Raw genomic sequence first — 20,007 nt, forward strand, 5'->3', positions numbered from 1 at the left:
TATAAGACAAAGATGAAACAAACATGACTACAAATATTTAAGAAAAACTTTTAATTTACAAAATTGTATTAAAGTACACAACCTCGATTACATATAAAAGAAAGGTGAAACAAACATGACTACAAATATTTAAGAAAAATTTTTATTTGCAAAATTGTATTAAAGTAAACAAGGTTTAATATGATTGCGCTCCAAGGTAATGAAATTCTCTAATAATATATCTAAATTTTCATTACTCCGTGCGATTTGTCGTTTGATGCATTGTTTTATTTCTTCTTTGACCCCTTTATCTGCCCCCCTTGTTCCAATTCGTCTTTGGCTCCTAAAATTATATATCATTATAAAAATGCTGCAATTTACTACTACTGGTTACTTGCCCTAAATGTGGTAAAATATCTAATTGTATTTGGCCTCCTTGTGTCCAAAGATACGTCAATTCTTCCAGTACATCTACATTTATCAAATAATTCTAAAAAATATAGTAATGCTGAATAATTTTATTTTAAAAGGTATAAAATATAATACCTGGAATAGTGGATAATGAAAAGAACCATGTTGTTTAATATGTTCAATTAAGGGAGGAACAACATCCTCTTCTTGGGGCCAATCTAATTGAACCAAAGTGAAAATGTTTCCTATTGCTAATTCACTATAATTATTTTTCTCCAAATTATTCAAAATACATCTCAAAAGAATCTTCACTAAATATTGAAGAACTGAAAATCTAGTAATGGGCAAATAGTGAAGATGTCTTTGATTTCCTCCCACAATCAACAAGTTGCTAAAAGAACCAGAATTGTTTGATGGCAACAGAGGCATTGATGAATTAATGGCTTCAAAGCAGGCCTAAAATTATAAAATTCATTAAAATTAATCCAGCTATAGATATTAAGAATTTACTGGGTAATTTTTATTATTGAAAAATATGCTTGCTATCCTGATAAATTTACTAAGCTGAATTGATGGTTCTACCACTTTATGTAGAAAAATAAGTGCTTCTTCATATCTTTCCTTGTAAATGCTGTAGTCAATCATAAAATTAGCCATCCACTTATCCAATTTTAGAAAGCTTGTTAATTTGGCAAATTCTGAAACCAAAATATTTTAAACTATAGTAAATTAAATGTTAAGAATTACCTCTTTGTAACATCTCAGATGAATTTATCAGGTCCCAACAATTAACACAAATCATAAAATTACTTGGCATATTTTTAAAATCAGATTTTTCAACAGATATATGGGGAAATAAATAGTCATTGTCACTTTTACGTTTTTTCGCTTTTGTTTCAGTTACAGGCAAAGGCAAGTTCTTATCTAAAATAAATAATTCCATAAGAATAAATTGTCATATATTAAAAATTGGGTACCTGTAAAAGCTTCAACTAATACAAAGGAAGTAGGTATTTGGCCAGGACTGGATTCTGGTGTTAAACAGTTTTTATATTCATATAAACAATGCATAAAAAATACACACAGGCAAAAGATAAGTTGCCGATCATCTGAATTTGATTGTTTGCTTTGATAATAATTCATCAATATTTGCCAGTAGCCTTCTTTGGACCAATTATTTTTAAAATTTGTCAAGAATGGATCCCAATTCAGTTGTTTCCCAATAAACTCAAGAATGTGGAAAAGCTTCTTCCATGGATCATCCATTTTGAGTTCAGCTTCTTGTCCACTTGCAGACAATCCCAAGTAACATATATAGAACTCTATAGATTTATTTAACAATTTATAAAGGAGTTTTGGAGACAGCTCAACTTTATTGTTATCATGTGCAAGTAAAGGCAACAATTCTGCAACTAACAATTTTCTATATGAATTTATAGGAATATGTCCATCTTCACTGTGTTTTTCAGCACTTATTAATGTTTCGACTAGTCTAGGCTGAAAGGTTATATATTAATCAATTATAAATAAAATTTTTAATATACATACCCCATTGCTGGCTATTGCAGTAGGAAATCTTTGTAAGAGCAGTAATAGCAGTCTGCAATGTTCCATGGTATCTTCACAGTTGTCAGCAGTACATAACAAAAGTTTATGTTGCACATCTATAATACATTTTAAATAATTTATAGTGATACCTAAATTTTTAATGTCATACCAGAAGATATGTGTCTGAACATCTCACACAAAAATTGTTTTTCTTGATCATTTGAATCACTTTCTGCTCTCAATGCCACTGTAACCTTTTCAATTTCTTTAAGTAATTCTGCCTGTTGTTGAAATTTTGAAATCCTATGAATGATAAATTAATTTTGAGTTTACTGGCAATTATAGTACTTACAGTTCACTGAAACATCTAGCTGCTTCCTTAACATGCCCAGCACTCTTCTCAATAAAATATGCTTCAAACTAATTGATATTTTGTTAAAAAGTCTACAAACACTAAATGTCTTAATTACCTGTACACCGAAATTATCAGGATATAAAGTTTTTGCTGTTATCATCCATGCTTTAGCCTGAAGTGGGCTTGTTAAAAACGCTTCCTTGGCTCTTTGTACAACATATTCTTCGTCAGTCAAATCAACCTCCATTATTAATATTTATAAATATTTTTTGTTTTGGTGTTTAGGTTATGTTTATTAGAAGTTTTGCCGAAACATGCAACAAAGCGGTGGTGCCAGATTTTATTTATAAAAACAAGGTCAATATCCAATATGATATTTTAAATTGATTTCATTCAAATTTAAATCATAAATTGTGTTTATTTTATTATTTAGCTTAGTGATTTTATATTTTACTTATGTTTTTAAAAATATAAACGAATGTAAGAAAGAAATTAGGCAATGTTGCATGAATTCTGCGATTACAAGTCGACTTAAAACGGTTGATATTAAAATAAACTTAATAAAGAATGCAAAATATAAATTATATAGACGAGGATATAAATAAAAATACATTTTAAACTTATAAAACGAATGAGTTTTAACAATGTCTTCACTGGTTTATTTCATTTGTCAAGGTCAACCAGAAAAATAGAATACACTGTAATCGCCGTTATTGTGTACTTACGTGTAAGTTTACGAGTTTCGTGTTAGTTTCATTCGGGATTTTTATGTTTCACTTTTAAGTATAACTTTAAATACAGATCGGATTTATAAGTGCTGAATTAAAATGAAGATATTAATTTGTTTATGTTTGATTTTGTCAGTTAATCATGTAATATCACAACGAGTAGCACCCGGAGTTCCTCCACAGCAATACGTAAGTATTAAACATATGGAAAATATTTGTTTTTTTAAATTTTTAAAATAAAATTGTGTAATTATGTATATTTTATAAAACATTTTTGAACATGCTAAATGTTCATATACATTTTCTAATATTGATGGTAGTGGAGGGGATTTTTTATTGCATATTATTAACTTTTTTGTAACTATGTCAAACAAAATATTTTGTAATTAAAAAAAATAATAGTATTAAACAAATTATCTATACTACTAAGAAATATCTAATTGAAGTGTTATATATATGTTGAAAATTGTACCTAAAATTAGATATTTTTACCTTAATCTATTCTGTATAAAACTAAAAAATCTAAATAGATAATGTGGATTGGGAGTTAGTATTTTTTAAGCTTCTGGAAACTGTAACATATGTTACGTGTATTACATGTATTATAATATACTTGAAATTACTCTTTTGATAGTTGTCAAAGAAAAGTTTACAAACTACCTGTATACCATAATATTTGTATTAATCTTCACTAGATTTGGTGATAATTTATGAAAAATATATTATATTTTTAGTTATGAATAGTTTTCAACATAGATAATTTTTAAAGTGGCCTAATATAACTCAACTCAATAACTAACTTGGTTGAACTGTTATACCTTCATTTCTAGTTATGATTTATGTTCGAAAATAAAAATTACTACATTAAATAAATCTTTAGAGACAACCACAACAACAACAAGTATATCAGCAACCACAACAGCAGTACCAACAAGTTCATCAACAACAGTACCAACAAGTACCCCAACAACAATATCAACAGGTGCCTGTGCAACAGGTTCCTGTTCAGCAGCATGTGCCTGTACAACAGCAGGTACCAGTTCAACAAGTACCAGTGCAACAAGTACCTGTACAGCAAGTTCCTGTCCAACAAGTACCGCACGGCCACGGGCATCATGGACAGCAACAGATCTTGAATACTGCCAATCTCGCACACGAAAAAGAGTAAAAAATTTATTTTGTTTTTACTGATTAATTTTTAATGTCTTGACTCTTTTAGGCACATAGCTGAGCATTTTGACGTGCCAATCGACACAAGCAAGATGACTGAACAAGAATTGCAATTCCACTATTTCAAAATGCACGATGCAGATAATAACAATAAATTGGACGGATGTGAACTGATAAAATCTCTCATTCACTGGCATGGTAAGCACATAAATTATTTAATTGGTGATGTTTTTGCTTGAGAAGAATGTATGTATATGTTCTTGTCCACTTAATGTAAAAAGATGGATCTAATCACACAATCACTAAACTAAATAATTTTAAACATTTGAATTGATATAGATAAACATGTTGATAATTAAAATAATGTGATAAATGGTTATGTCTAAACTAGTGACTCAGTATAAATTGTCTGCATAAGTTATGGTAGAGGGTATATTTATATGTGCTTGTTGTGTGTCTTTCTCTATAGAACAAGGCAAGGATAAAGCTTCTGGCGTTGAAGAAAAAGTCTTCCGGGACGAAGAACTGACCAACTTGATTGATCCAATCTTGAACGTGGACGACGCAAATCAAGATGGTTTCATCGATTATCCCGAATTTATTAGAGCGCAACAAAAGGCGGCTGCTGGTCAACAGAAGCCCACATCGTAAACAGTAGGTTTCATGTCATTGTAAACAGTAATTGTAATAAGCTTATTCTGTAAAATTGTAAATACTTTGTACTTGGGTGGTTGGGATATTTTAGTGGGTAGCTTGGAAAAAATTTAAACAAATAAACATGTTTTAGGTCCAAGCGGTACAACCAAAGAAATCCTATCCGACGAAAATCTCCAGAATATGGTCGACGATATATTAAAATTGATGGATAAAAATTCCGATGGATTTATTGATTATACGGAATATAAAATAAGCACCCAGTCAACCACGGGGAGCTAAAGTAGTAGAATAAAATTTGTAAATAATTTTTTACTTTTGGGTTGTGTAATTGTTGTTTAATTTGTATATATTGAACTGTTTCTAGTAAACAATATTTTTACATTTATACATTGTCTTTTATTAATATTTAAATTACTTCACCAATTCACTAATCCAGTTACATAAATTAAAAAAGATTTGTATTAAAACATAATCTAGAAAAAAAAACTACAATAAAGCGTAAATATATTAAAATAAAATTGGATAATATTTAAAAATATATGTGTATGAATACACAATTTTTCTCTTTTTTTTATTTATTAAAAGTCTTTTAAAATTAATAATAAATAAATATTTGAGTTAACACACACATTTTTTAGATTTTTCAATTCAATTATAGAAAATTAAATTTATAAAAATAATGTTATCATTATAATTTTAGTTGAAGCATGTTATTAAATGAATGAATTAATAATTTACTATTATTAAAAAATTAAAATTGAAATATTAATTAAACCTACCGGTTGATAAAATATGCAATATAAATAAAGTAAAGAATATTTTGTTTCACGCGGCAGCAATCATCAAAAATAACATGATATTAATGTTAATGTTGCTAATTTGAATTAAGGCGCATGCGCATGAAGCATTCCTTGTATCCACCTAAATATCAACAATTGAGTGCACTATTATCTTATACCTTTTAGTTATCAAATATTAACGATGATTCATTATTAGAGTAAATTTTGCAGAAATATTTAAATATACGGGATTATTTACTGCACATGCGTCGTTTTATCGACTAATCAAACAAGTTAGGTTAGGCTGGTCGAAAGCAAAAATGAGTGATCTAAGTAGTAGTGAAGAAGAAAATGATTCCGGCTATGTTTTGTTCAAGGATCGAACAGAATGGAAAGATGTTGTGCCCATCAAACAAGATGATGAAGATCAGATTGTCGCAATTCATTATACAGAAAAATGTAAGTGAAGTTTAGCTACAGACACCCAGTTAATATCAGTATAATTTTTTAGTTGAAGACGCACATAACTATTTACGTGCCTTGTTGAAAACCGGAGAGAAATCCGAAAGGGCACTAGAATTAACCACAGTAGTTGCCAATGAAAATCCAGCAAATTATACTGTGTGGCAGTATAGGTACTGTATAATATTCTGTTTTGGTTCATAGTTTAAATTTTGTTTTTAGGAGGGATATTTTACAAGAATTAAAAAAAGATCTTCATGAAGAATTGAACTATATTGACAAATTTATATTAAAAAAGTCCAAGAATTATCAAATATGGCATCACAGAAGACTTCTTGTTGAATGGCTTAATGATCCATCAAAAGAAAACTATTTCACTGCCAAAGTATTAAGTAAAGATGCAAAGAACTATCATGCTTGGCAACATAGACAGTGGTACATGAGACATTTCAAGTGAGTACTGTAAAATTATTGTATTACTAAATATTTCATACATTTAAATTTTTAGTCTCTTTGATAATGAATTGGAATACGTGGACAGTCTTTTAAATGAAGATGTACGTAACAATTCTGCTTGGAATCAAAGATATTTTGTTATAAACAACACTACAGGTTTCACACAGGAAGTTTTGGATTCTGAAATAAAATACACTCTTGAAAGAATAAAGGAAGTAGTAGAAAATGAAAGTGCTTGGAATTATTTAAGAGGGTAAATTTATATTTAAGTTTTATTTTCTTGTTTATAAATAATAAATAACTTTATTGTAGTTTATTACTTCATGATAAGGAGGGACTTAGTAAAAACAAGACTGTTACCACATTTTGTGAAGAACTTTATGCTGCCAACAACCATTCACCCTTCCTTTTGTCATTAATTGTTGATATGTGTTATGAACAAGTCCAGCAAGGTGGTGGTGATTCTGTTTACACTCTTGAAAGGGCATTGAAATTGTGCAGTGATCTTGAACAAAAGTATGATAAAATTAGAGCTAAATATTGGCAACACATGGCAGAAACCATGCAGAAAATACACAAGGAAGAATCAAATGCTGGAGAGGCTGCTTCTTCAACTTCATAATTGTAATTTGTATGCAAAATGTTTTGTGTTGTAAATGAATATTTCATAAGCTTTAGGTTTGAAATAAACCTTTTATGTATGTAGGCTTTTTATTTTTATTTCATAACTTGTTAAAAACTAATAACAAGCATAATACAAATAATCAATTTTAAAATTTTGTCTTTGCTTATTTTTAAATTCTTTTATGAAATAACATCATAACACTTGAAATGTAATAATAAACTATTTTTTGAACTTAATAATCTCTTTGAATAAATAAATAATATAAAAAATAAAGTTGAGATGTACATAAACAAGTTTTATTGATGAATCTTATAAATACATGACGATCACATTCTATGAGTATATATTTAAAATGTGTTAACTAAACTGCTATTCCATTATTACATTCATCTTCATGCTCTTTTTCCTTTCGAATGATTTGATAAGCTCCGTGTACACAAAACCATCCGAAACAAAGTAAAGCTGTATAAAAACAATTATTATTGTTATAGCGTTTCAATTAACTAAAATAACCTACCAAACACTGTAAACAGAATTAGGAACGTTGTATTTCTATTAGTATTGCTCTCAATGTGGAATGTAGCTGCAAAAAGGCTTAGGAAACATAGAACAGCATACAAAAAAGCATATCTTTGGCTATTCTAAAAAGGAAAATGAACTCATTATTATTTTGTTGTTACAACATTTAATGATTTAATGTTAATTTTGTTAGGTAGTAAGGGCAATACAAGTACAATATCATAAACTTAAAAATTAATACCCCGACTCACCTTCAATATCGAAACCAGTAAAAGTACACTTAACAATAGATTCGAAACAGCAAAAAACATGGACAATTTAAAGAAGTTAATCTTGACATCTTCATCCTTTATCGTATTTAATTTATAACTACATATAAACACACCAGAAACTCCGAAGACCTAAAATTAATTTATTTTGTATTGTAATAATTAACTATTTTTATACTTACAAAATTAACAAACATCACAATAAACCAACCAACTTTGACAGTACAGAGTCTATCGGTTATTCTAGCCACAGTCATCTTGGACGACTTGCGATGAGATGCATCCAAACTAGAATGCCAGACGGGAAATTTCGTATGGGGAGCGCGGCATTCAGACGCCCGACATCCAGACGCCACTACGCCAAGGATCAGGAGCGCCCGCAGGAAAGTGTATCGATGTAATGAAAAATGCGCGAAAAACTTTTGTAAAAGGTTCACGCAGTATATTATTCACTGATTATCAAAGTTTGGAAAATTAATGGAATATTTCCATTAAAATAATTTAAGCTCTGAGAAACGTTTATATTTTATTTAAATATATAAAACTTAAATGCAAAACTTAATTAATAACATTATATTATATACAAATGTACATTAATCGTATCAGAGAGAAAGAGAAAAAACTCACAATTAAATTGTTATAATACAACATATAAATATATAATTTAGCTAAAATTAATTGAGGGGCAAGGATTCATGCAACCAAGTACGACCTCCTCCTTCAGCAAAATCGGCAGCAGCATGATCGGTACCATTGAGTACCCATTTAGTGGTCAAAAGGCCCTCTACACCAACGGGTCCACGGGCGTGTATCCTAGCAGTACTGATGCCAACTTCGGCACCAAGACCGAAACGGAAACCATCAGCAAATCTGGAACTGGCGTTGTGGAAGACGCATGCACTGTCAACCTTACGTTGGAAGTTCCTAGCTTCCTCACCTAAAGAATAATGGTTAATAATTTAATATTTCAGTACAAATATTTGTAAACATACGATTTTCTGTTACAATAACGTCGGTGTGACCACTTCCAAATGCATGAATGTGATCGATGGCTTCATCGGTGTCCTTGACTACTTCAATACAGCACTCTAAAGCACCATACTCATGTTTCATCGTCTTAGCTAATGGTGGTCCGAAAGTCAACATTTCGTTTAATTTAGGTCCAGCATTGATTCTAACACCTTCTTTCTTCAGCATGTTGCAAACATCTGAGAAGAAATCACCTTCCATCAAACTTTGATGTATCAATAATGTTTCCATGGCATTGCAGGCAGCTGGATAATCGCATTTGCCGTCACGGATAATCTTTAGTGCCTTCTGAAGGTCTGCATCTTTGTCGATGTATGTATGACAAATACCTTCAGCATGGCCCATTACTGGAATGTGCTGACTTTGGGATTGGATGCTGCGTACCAGATCACTTGAACCACGTGGGATGATGAGATCGATGTGTTGTTCCATTGAGAGCAAGTCACCAATTTCTTCACGAGTGGAAACCTAAAAAAATATTTTTTATAATACGTAAAATATGTAGAATTACTCTATTACTTACTAGTGAGATAGCATTTTGAGCACCGACAGTAGCCAAAGCTTCCTTTACCAATTCCATAAGAGCTCTGTTACTATGGGCTGCTTCTTTACCTCCCTTAAGAAGAAGACCGTTTCCTGAGGCAATAGCCAGAGCTGCTACCTGTGGGAGTGAGTCAGGTCTAGATTCAAATATAACCAAAAGTACACCAATTGGCACAGTTATTTGAGTCAGTTCCAATCCTTCAGCTAGCTTTGTTCTTCTCAAAACCCTGCCTACGTTGTTGTGACTGTCATCAGCAATTTGCTTGAGACCTACAGCAAGGTTTTTTAGCTTAGCGGGTGTGAGAGACAACCTGGAAAGTAGAGGTTTAGCTAGGCCTGATTTGGTAGCTTCAGCAAGATCCTTGGCATTGGCATCTAGGATATCTGATTGTTTAGAAACCAAGAGATCTGCCAAGGTGTGAACGCATGATGCACGTTGTTCGGGTGTAAGAGTTTGAAGAATACGACCACCGGAACGAGCTGATAAATATATTAGTTAGAAGTTAGAAAATGTTGGTGAATTATCAATTTTAACGTACCGTTTTCTGCAACGACTTCAGTTGGTGGAGCTCCAGTGTTGGAGTCAGTGAAGAACGTACCAACCTTACGGCCAGACATTATAGTTTTGATTGCTTTCTCTTGCATACCGTTGCAAATAACTACAGACACTCCACGATCCAAAGCCCACGTTGCTGCATTCACCTTTGAATCCATTCCCCCTGTGCCGACCTTAGATTTCTTACCATACTCGATGGTGTGTCTTAAATCTGACGTGAATGTATGGATGAATCTGGCACCTTGTTCCCATGGAGGCTTGTTATAAATACCGTCGACATCAGACATAAGGATCAGAAGATCGGATTGAACTTCAGCAGCTAACATAGCGGCTAAACTATCATTGTCTTTAAGGCTGATTCCTTTCTTGCCTCCTTTTCCTCCAATTGGTTCATCAACTTGGAATGGTGGTGACACGGCATCGTTGGTGTTAATAATCGGTACAATGTTCAGGCTTATCAACTCGGATAAGGTGCTGATCAAATTTCTACGGGTTTCTTCGTTGTAAAAATCGGGTTTAGTCACCAATACTTGAGCAATTTTGACACCATATTGGGCAAACATGGCGTCATACAAAGACATAAGACCGGATTGTCCTACAGCGGCAGCTGCCCTGGGTTCTAAAAGTGTAGGTATATCCTAAAAGTGATTATTTTTGTAACTGCTATTATAATTAATCAATATTAATGAGTACTTCTCTCGTGTGATCTGTGGGGGAGAGAGTTTCTCTCATAGAGAGTGACATGAGCAGTTCCTGGGTTAACTTTTGTTTTCCAAATGCTACGGCACCACTTGTCACCATGATGCATTCTCTACCTTCATTTTGACATTCAGCAACCTAAGGGAGAAATAATTTAATATTTGTTTATATAGATTATAAAATAATAAATATTGTTTATATGCACGTTCATGTAGCCTGTTTAATAATATATTGCGTTTTATATTTTTATGACTATCGACGGGTTTTCCAATAATGAATAATTAATTTACTTTTAATTTGTATTGAAATTAGCGAATTGAACATTATTAATTATGTATATTACAAATATATGAATAATTTTGTTTTCAATTGAAGTGAGAGATATAATTAAATGAACATGACAATTAATTAGGAAGGAAAACGGATAAAATATAAATTTGAATTTGTAATTTGAGAATATTCTTTATAATTAATTATGATTATGACGCAAATCATTATAAAATAGGGATAACTTACTTGTTCGACGATTGATGCCAGTCTTCCAAGAGCCAAACCATGTTCATCCTCCCTAGTGATGACAGCACTTCCAAGTTTGACAACAAGTCTTCTTGCATATTTCAATTGGCTTCTGTCCGTAAACGTAGTAGTCTTTCTATCTTGCAAAGATTTCTTCTCGAAATTCGCCTGCAATAATTTGGGCAGTGAACTAACGCGTATTAAATTATCTTCAAGCATGGACGTCGACATGATTGTGGTTTTTGAAGTACTGCTGTCTCGTCTGGTAGTACCAGAACAATAATAGAAAATTATTGTAACAGGTGATACGCACGAGGCAACCTTGGAGAGCTTTGTGCAATTGAATCGTAAACTTATTCGAGGAGTGTTGCTAATGGTAAAAGTCATCCCGTGTAAAGCGCCTACTGGCATCATAATTTTATATTTAAACTAAATTAAACTAATTTATACTTTACAAAAATAAAATTGTTTGTTATCCACTGATTAGAGGTAATTTATTTGGTTATAAGAAAGAAATAAAATAAATAAATATCATTATATTAATATAACTTAATGTTATCAGGACAAAACTATTGGCGGCAACTCAAATGAGGCAGTTCTGTATTTTATGCGATTTTCGTAACTTGGTAAACGTGACACTACTATAAGCTAACAGAACTTTGATTTGATTAATCAATAGGATAATAAAAATTAATTTTTAAAAAGTTATTAAAAGTACATTTGCTGAATGTTTTTTGATATTTTATAGGAAACCACAGAAGAGCTCCCGAAACAGCTTATTTACTAATGAAGTTCAAATCCACAAGCACATAAAACATTTAAAAAATTATCTGAACAATTACGGGCCAAATTTAAACTTTTTGTGTTCTTTCTTTCTTTTCATGTTCTGAGAGAACTATGAAGAGATATACTCCAAAATCAGATAAATAATAACTTATATAAGTATTTTACTATTGCGTTTGGATTCATTTTGTTGCTTTCAATATCAAGTAATATTTTATTTTTATATGTAATTTGCAATTTATTGCAATTTTAGTAGGAATTATATAATTTTTCAATTAGTAGATACGAAATTAATTTTATTTATGAACTTGAAAGTGCGTTTAATGCGTTATTTGTCCAGACTTCCACGTGGCAAACATGTATATATATATATATATATAAATATTCAATACAATTGTAAACAAACAATAAATCGCTCGTGAACTACATTTTGACCTTCAATGATAAAGTATTTCCGTATATTTATTCTAAATTTTAGGACTAACTTTTTAAGTATTTTGTGCAATACAGTACCAGGTATAGCACACAGAATATTTGCATTTTTTCTATAATAAATAGAGTGCAAATTGAGAACAATGTTTAATTAAACAAGTGCTAGTAAAAAAACCTCAAATATGTACTGGACTCTGTCACTTATTGTTATATTATTTTTGAACAAATCAGTTGATATAATTATTTTTGAAACTATGCGGTTTGAATATACAATTTATGAAATATTTATATATGTATACTTACAAATAATAAAATCTGCTTTATGAGATTAGGAAGCTTGTATTCAACTCATATTTTTAATATTATTGGATATTGATTGGGCAATGTATATTAGGGATCTATCAAACTATTGAATCAGTAATTACAGAGGCGAAAATTAGTTTTGGGGATTGAAAATCTTACACTGTCCATAAATTAATGTATTAATGTAACATATTTAAGTGGACATGAATGAAGTGAATGAAATTACACATTTAGCATATACAGTGTAAGATATGTAAGATATATTTGAATTCTGAAACACAAACATGTCAAAAACTAAAACGTTTCACTAAATAATAATTAACTCAAATATAATATAATATTGTTAATATTTGTTTGCAATAAAACGACTAAATATGGTAAATAAAACTTGGAAAATTATGCATGCCAAACTAGTTTTTATTAGTATTTCATATTTATTTTAGGCATAATTCTTTCACAAATCTTTCCAAGTAATCATTGAATATCACGATTTCTAAGTATTGGTGATTTCTAATATTAGTTCAAAACATGATATCTTATGTATTAATTTGTCGTTTTACTAATAAAATCTTATATCCCAAAATCTATCAATTCCTATTGGGACATACGTCTATTTTTTATTTTTCATTCCTTCATAGAGTGATTTAGATAAAACCATGTACGAATTGATCTGAACCTAAAATAATCAGATAAATAAAATTGCCATTATCACAGCTGATAGTTATGTAAACAGTTCTCTAACGCACCTCAGGGAATAAAAATATCTGCCAAAGTACATATCGAGCTGTTTACATTCAGTATAAAGGAATAACACTGAGATTAGTATGACATTTGGCCTTGAACCATTGCAATACCGAACTATTTTAATTATTTACTCAATAATGTTGTTACCTATTTTTGTATTGGCAATACACATGCTGCTGATAACTTCACGGGCTTTCCTCAATCACTTTGTTATTGACTGATAATATAGTAAAGTTCAAAATAAATATTTCCTTGGGTGGTTCTTTGGAAATTATAATAAGCAATGATTTGTAAATAAGTCATAAATTTAATTATCGAACTGTTTGATTTAATTATTTCTACATATATATTTTTTTGGACGTAACTGGTAGATGTACTTCACGAGTCACAATATGATAAAGTAGACCTCAGGTCAGGTCCAAAGATTATGGAATATTAAATAAATCGCATTTTAAATGTTTTAGTTAATAAAATAAAAATCATGGGGAATAAGGTATTTATAAATTTAATGTTGATTTTGTGTTAATTGTATTAAACTTTAGACTTATTGAAGTTGAGTTGATAAAAGAGTTCCGGGGGTCGTGACCTGCGATTACAACAAAAAAACTTAATAAAGTTTGACGTCAGTATACGAAGGAATTTGTTGTACTCTTTTACGAAATTTGTTTTGTCTTTAGGCCTTTGAATTATTCGAAATTGCTATAAATATTTGTACTTGGATTTTATCGAATAGAAAATATGAAAATACTTTTTTAAAAACTGATTAAATTGATATTATAGAATTATTTTAAACATACAGTTTTGATGTATATTTTAAATAATACTTTGTATTATTTAAAATATACAGAAAACAGTAAAATAGAATCGTTCTTGATAAAAGAGTATGGAGACAATTGTTTTTTAAGCACAACGAATGTAAAAATCACTTTGCTCCGTACAGCAAATTGACATTTTTTGTAAAAACCGCTTCTAAAATTTCTCCACTTACTTGTGTCATTTTTGGAAGCCATAATCCAGGTGTAGTTGAAGCAAGCCGGACGGGCATAACGGCTGGCCTAAGGGCGGCGACTTGACTCGGAATTCTAAAGTAACCGACTCCATTGTAGGACAGCAGACGTCCATGCCTGACCAACTTAGGACCTAACATTTTATTCTTTTATTATCTATGTACTGTTTTGTGGTCACGGAGGAACGCGCCGTACTGAATTTTGGAAGGCGATCACTCTGAGCTCCAGCTCCTTCGTTCCGCAGCTGATTAGCAGGCTGCAGACGATTGGAGAAAATTTTCGGACTATGCCCATTTTGACTGGTGAAGGCACACGTGATTACGAACCGATGGATTGATGTTTACTTAATAGTATTGCTTTCGGTAAACATTATGTCTCTTATCTCCTAACACGGATGAATCAATACAATAATAAATTCTGTTGAGTGGATTTTTAATATGTTATAATTATTTAGAGCATGTTCTAATAAACACTTACATTGTTTAGTTTGTTAGACTGAGACATTCTTAAAAGGTAAAAATGTGGGACACTTAATTTTCACAAATGCATTAAAATGTTTACCCCTCATATATTATCATTATTTGCTGATGGTATATTTGTTGGGTGTTAATCCTGATAGACTAACATATTTTTATTACAATCTTATTGCAATAATTATATATATGAACGTTATTATTGTATACATATTATTACATCTTTAGTTAAAATCAGATTTTATGTAAAAATACATCTAATTTATGATATGTCTGTTATTAATAATAAATTAATGATTAAAGTTCAAAGATATGTAAGATTCGCGCTCGTGTTTGTTATTTTTAGTTGATAAATATTGAATAAACAAAATAAGATTATGAAATTGTGAGAATTTCTTACCTTGATAAACTAAACTGTATGTCGACAATTCATATTAAAACTACATAAAATTAAAACTTTATTACATATCAATTATATACAATTTTCAACATATAACATATATGCTATTCTTACAGTAGTTACATATTTAACAATGAATTTATAAAAATTATATTAGGGTACTAAACTAACAACAAGATTATACAATTTCAAATTTTCTAAACAATGCTAATTAAAATTTGGAAATGGCATTATATAAGAAACTTCTCAGGATATACCTTAAACAATTTTTTATGTTGTGAATATCAACAAAAACAAGAGAATTTTTAAATATATAAAATAGTACAAAAAAAAAAATAAATAAATAAATAAATTAGGATAAAACAGACTCGTCTAATAAATCAAGTAAGTAATATTGGTCCAATTGGCGAAAATAAAATTGAAATGATCCATTTAGTCAACAGTTAGATCTATTTTGTTGATTTCCACAAAAAAGACATGTTTTAAAGAGACACAGTGATATGACTTTGATGGAGCACCGCGTTTTTCCAACTTTTATTACATCCATTTTGAAATATTCCGCCGTTATGGAAATCAGCGTTCGTATGGTATTTCCCGCTAAAGTGTCACCGTAATATTTCAACCGCTAACACATACACGGATACAATAAAAGACGAATTTATCAAAAATATATATAAAACTCTAGGTTGTTACTATTTAGGTAGACGACACAGTTTCTGTAGAGCGATATATTTGATAACGCATCATGTTCCATTATATAAGTAAATTTCTTTTGTGCCTTGTTATCAACTATTGACCCCAACAACCGAACTTAATCAGGAAATTAAACGCCATTGATTTTATATTTGATAAATACAAAACAGTGTTCTAATTTACAATTAACATTCATAATTTATTACAACAGTCTTACTTATAACATTTAACATTTAAACTGATTCTGCTACACAACATATTTACGCAGAGTTAAAGATTAATGAGCAATGTAATAGGTGTTAGAAAATATTTTCTGTTTTATTTTGTAGTCATAAGCTGTGAATTGAATTGCCCACATCCCAATCATTAATCTACTTATTTCTTTATAGAATTAATTCTCTGCTTATAATCACAAAATTTTCTTAGATTACAAATTACGTAAACATGAAGTTTTATAACAAGTGCAATAACACTTTATTCTGATTATTTTAAAAGACTAACGTGACTCCTTTTAAGCAGAATATAGATTGTAATTATTATATGCGAATTATCTTGATATTACAATATTAAATATTGAAAGTTCTTTTGGTCCGAACTATACAAATATGTTTTTCAGAGATCCACCTTTTCCACTATTTCGAAAAATACATCACATAATATGTAAATTCATACATTAATGACTAACTAATGACAGAACATTTCACACAAGCACCATTCTATCAAGTATTTTTTAACGACACACATTTTATTTGGTCATATTTTTAATCAATTGGCGTTACTTATATTGTTTTACAACTATTTTGTAAATTTTATTTACAGCACATGAATGTTTTTATATGAACTGTATTTTTTATTGTTTATAAATATTTATTATCTAGTATTAAAAAAGTATTATTTAATTATCACATTTTATTTACACTTTGCCTTCTCTATATAATGAACCAGTTCTTTCAGAGCTGCAGTATGGAAGAATTTTAAATTCAAAACAAAAATGTTAATATTATATTTATATAATAACTGCTAAACATTTTGATCGTCTGAATTTAAACTGCTTCTATGTATTGATCCAGACTAACTTAATATAAAAGTATCCAATTCTGCTTTAAACTGTACTGGAAATGAACTGTTACGGTTAATTAGAACATGCATGCTGTGATTAAGTTAGGATGCGTCGAGTTTCTCTATAATTTCAATTATTTCAGCTCATACCTCAAGATGAACTTAGTGTTAGTGTTACATATTAAAATAGCTCTAATGTCGAGTACAATTTAATTATAGCACAGTAATGAGTATCACAATGTGAAATTTCCTAGAATTAAATTAAATTTTGGAATTACCGTTTGAAGCTCAAGATACCCATTATCTATTTGTTCAATTGGATCATTTTCTGTAGAGTGTAATAAAACCTCTTTTTTTGCAGATATGCGTGGATTCCATTTAGATACGAGATAAACGCGTACTTGATGGACATTTAAACAATTTTCCTATGTAATTTGTTCATTCGTTCTAAGGAAAATAGGGAGCTTCCTGGTGCAGTGGTTAATTAAGCTGCGCATTTGCCTGGAAATTAGCCACCACTAATTATGTCAATGGTAATTCCCGGAAATGTGAAATGCGTAACACAACTTTGCACCTTGGAACATTTTGTACAAATTGTTCGAATAATAGCTTTTGTTGTTTTAAATCGAGTATTTGTGTTAACCATATTATAATTTATGGCCATCATATTAATAAATCTTGTAAGCTCTTTGTTGTTCTATCAATAATTTCCAAATGGATGATTAAACCGTACATTTTCTTGGATATAGCCTGGCATAAATTTCAAAGCAGTAATCTTTCTCGAATAGACAATATTTTTGTTTTATTACTGAGTGATACATAAAACATTTAAAATTTATTATTTCTGATAACAAACTAAATAAAAAAAGTTTACATGATTAAAACTATTGTTACTTTATTTAGTAACAACTCCCACAATTGTACGTAAAGTTTTAACAGTTTTTAAATAAGTTTCTTTTAGAATTGCATCTTATTCAAGTTAATTTAATATGAATAAAATTAGGTAATTGCACATTCCAAATCTGCTAAGAATTATTAAATGGCATATTAAATTGTAAATTTTCTTGTTGCTCATTTTTTATTAACCAAATTATTATTACCAAGTTAGAATGCTGAAAAACAGATCACAAACAGAAATTGAATTGGTGTTATCGGAGATTTTGCCAGAATTAAAACTTTCTCGTACAAGTTTTAGAAAAGATGGAATTAAATTGATTTATAACTAATCAGATTATAAGTTTTTGTTATTTTTTTAATTTATTTGCGTTTTAAATTTAATGAAATGAAATGATTAACGTCGGACCATAGTTATTTTTTTTTGTTAATATTAATTAAAATTCTTCCATACATTACGAAAGTAATTAAATCAAATAAAAGAAGTAATTTAACTCGAACATTGTTCCTTGAAAATTGAATTACTGTATCTGTTAAACGTTCCTATGAAATTAAACCTTCGTAAACTTCGGCCACAATATTCCTCATGAGAAGTTGGGCCAATGCTGGGTAATTTAATTTCAACAACATTCGGCAAACACACTTCGTAGAACTGTCGAGAATTTCCAAATGACTGATTAAACTATGCATTTTCCAGCTAATTAGTTCGATACTAATTTTATGAGCATTACTAAAATTGAGCCAAGCAAAAGCGACGCAAGCGTTGTAAAAATTTATTTTATAAAACTTCCATCTTTCAACGTTCTCCGGAATTATGACAGTACTAAAACTCTCTCGCGTAATTAAAACATACATCCGCTTTAATACTAAATATACGCCGTAAAATTGCTTCATAACTAATAAGATTACACACATGATGCTTTCGCAGTCTTAAATCAAATATGATACAGAAATGTGTCTGTAAATTGTCGCGCCAGTCGAAGAAATCTCATCATTTTACTACAACATTCACCACTAACATCAATCACACCAATCAGATCTCAATTGCGATCGAAACGATTTCTTAAACAGTCGTGAAATGTACGAAACGTGTCGGCGTCCAACGTATTAACGAACCTTTCCGTGATTTTATCGCCGTTTGATTTGACCTTATGTGGTTTGATTGTAGATTTGTTCTTTATGCGGGGGAGTCGTCGCGGTTTCGGTCCCCGTCGTCGGCATCCTCTAACTCCTCGTCTCATGTCCATTTGGGCGGCGACGGGGGGCGGACGCCGACGGGCGACCGTCACATGGACGAATCAAAGACCGTCATCGATGAAGAAATGTCCCTGTCTTGTTTGCAACATTCCAAAAACTCGTCCAGCGTCACCACGCCATCCCTGTTTCTGTCCATCTTCTATAAAAATCATTTAGTACTGTTAAACGAGTTTTTCAAATAAATAAAATAAATAAAAGCGGCAACAAATTGCTTTTAAAACAGTTTTGGATGTGGAATTTGTTGTCCAGTGGTGATTTTAGAGCTTCAATTACCTGCAACCAATTCGACATCCTTTTGTGCCTCGTTAGGTAATCATCAAATGTTAAAATTCTGGGAGATAGTGCAGTTTTATTATTCCGTTGTCCGTTCCGTTGCCACCATCAAACGTGAGCCCACAGGAAATTCGAGGGTATGTGTGTATATGTGTATATGTTGGCACACAAAGGCAAGATTAACCCGATTGTTGATGGAAATTTCGCTTGAAAGGCAAATACGGAATTGAGTTTGAAAAGCCGTCTTTAAAATTATACATTTTGTAGGCCAGTTTGCTCTATGCATTACGGACCGAATTTACGTCCCGTTTTTGTGTGAGAATCGTTTCAAAAACTTTTTGTGAATGTCACACGGTTTATTCCAAACCTTTTATTCACAGATTTATAA

At 30.6% G+C, this 20,007-nt stretch overlaps 6 protein-coding genes across 10 annotated transcripts in view; 2 read left to right on the forward strand and 4 right to left on the reverse strand.

Annotated features, from left to right (window-relative positions):
* Positions 1 to 126: 126 nt before the first annotated feature.
* On the reverse strand, positions 127 to 3,040 carry LOC109594848 (integrator complex subunit 10). Of its 2 annotated transcripts, XM_049964573.1 has the most exons (11): positions 3,019 to 3,040; positions 2,409 to 2,499; positions 2,291 to 2,358; positions 2,108 to 2,241; positions 1,939 to 2,054; positions 1,368 to 1,887; positions 1,138 to 1,314; positions 901 to 1,088; positions 526 to 846; positions 378 to 469; positions 127 to 322 (listed from the first exon to the last, which is right to left on the reverse strand). In XM_049964573.1, exons 2-11 carry the CDS (start codon positions 2,451 to 2,453, stop codon positions 160 to 162), a joined length of 1,824 nt encoding a protein of 607 aa, XP_049820530.1. In that variant the 5' UTR covers positions 2,454 to 2,499; positions 3,019 to 3,040; the 3' UTR covers positions 127 to 159. The 2 variants fall into 2 exon arrangements, with proteins under 2 accessions (XP_049820530.1, XP_019865648.2); XM_020010089.2 differs by lacking the exon at positions 3,019 to 3,040 and having other exon boundaries at positions 2,409 to 2,572.
* LOC109594849 (multiple coagulation factor deficiency protein 2 homolog) lies at positions 2,991 to 5,233 on the forward strand. Of its 2 annotated transcripts, XM_020010090.2 has the most exons (5): positions 3,004 to 3,210; positions 3,902 to 4,185; positions 4,241 to 4,389; positions 4,661 to 4,845; positions 4,979 to 5,201. In XM_020010090.2, the coding sequence occupies exons 1-4, from the start codon at positions 3,121 to 3,123 to the stop codon at positions 4,840 to 4,842; spliced, it is 705 nt and encodes a 234-aa protein (XP_019865649.1). In that variant the 5' UTR covers positions 3,004 to 3,120; the 3' UTR covers positions 4,843 to 4,845; positions 4,979 to 5,201. The 2 variants fall into 2 exon arrangements, with proteins under 2 accessions (XP_019865650.1, XP_019865649.1); XM_020010091.2 differs by lacking the exon at positions 4,661 to 4,845 and having other exon boundaries at positions 2,991 to 3,210; positions 4,979 to 5,233.
* A 530-nt stretch (positions 5,234 to 5,763) lies between these two features.
* LOC109594856 (protein farnesyltransferase/geranylgeranyltransferase type-1 subunit alpha) lies at positions 5,764 to 7,246 on the forward strand. The gene is made up of 5 exons (XM_020010104.2): positions 5,764 to 6,086; positions 6,139 to 6,262; positions 6,312 to 6,542; positions 6,598 to 6,798; positions 6,858 to 7,246. Exons 1-5 carry the CDS (start codon positions 5,948 to 5,950, stop codon positions 7,165 to 7,167), a joined length of 1,005 nt encoding a protein of 334 aa, XP_019865663.2. The 5' UTR covers positions 5,764 to 5,947; the 3' UTR covers positions 7,168 to 7,246.
* A 173-nt stretch (positions 7,247 to 7,419) lies between these two features.
* Positions 7,420 to 8,414, reverse strand: LOC126264892 (uncharacterized). Its single transcript, XM_049964584.1, has 4 exons — positions 8,141 to 8,414; positions 7,941 to 8,090; positions 7,688 to 7,811; positions 7,420 to 7,632 (listed from the first exon to the last, which is right to left on the reverse strand). Exons 1-4 carry the CDS (start codon positions 8,213 to 8,215, stop codon positions 7,532 to 7,534), a joined length of 450 nt encoding a protein of 149 aa, XP_049820541.1. The 5' UTR covers positions 8,216 to 8,414; the 3' UTR covers positions 7,420 to 7,531.
* A 59-nt stretch (positions 8,415 to 8,473) lies between these two features.
* Positions 8,474 to 14,787, reverse strand: LOC109594875 (delta-1-pyrroline-5-carboxylate synthase). Its single transcript, XM_020010131.2, has 7 exons — positions 14,552 to 14,787; positions 11,302 to 11,469; positions 10,780 to 10,923; positions 10,070 to 10,724; positions 9,511 to 10,010; positions 8,951 to 9,455; positions 8,474 to 8,895 (listed from the first exon to the last, which is right to left on the reverse strand). Exons 1-7 carry the CDS (start codon positions 14,708 to 14,710, stop codon positions 8,633 to 8,635), a joined length of 2,394 nt encoding a protein of 797 aa, XP_019865690.1. The 5' UTR covers positions 14,711 to 14,787; the 3' UTR covers positions 8,474 to 8,632.
* A 3,680-nt stretch (positions 14,788 to 18,467) lies between these two features.
* LOC109594840 (Kv channel-interacting protein 1) overlaps positions 18,468 to 20,007 on the reverse strand; it is a 60,350-nt gene continuing 58,810 nt past the window's right edge. For all 3 annotated transcript variants that reach the window (XM_049964579.1, XM_049964578.1, XM_049964580.1), the window contains one exon: positions 18,468 to 19,485. In XM_049964579.1, coding sequence (XP_049820536.1) covers positions 19,375 to 19,485 — 111 coding nt within the window. In that variant the 3' untranslated portion in view covers positions 18,468 to 19,374. The remainder of the gene's footprint in view (positions 19,486 to 20,007) is intronic.

Source organism: Aethina tumida, chromosome 3 (genome assembly GCF_024364675.1).
Source record: "Aethina tumida isolate Nest 87 chromosome 3, icAetTumi1.1, whole genome shotgun sequence".
In the NCBI taxonomy this organism is placed as follows: domain Eukaryota; kingdom Metazoa; phylum Arthropoda; class Insecta; order Coleoptera; family Nitidulidae; genus Aethina; species Aethina tumida.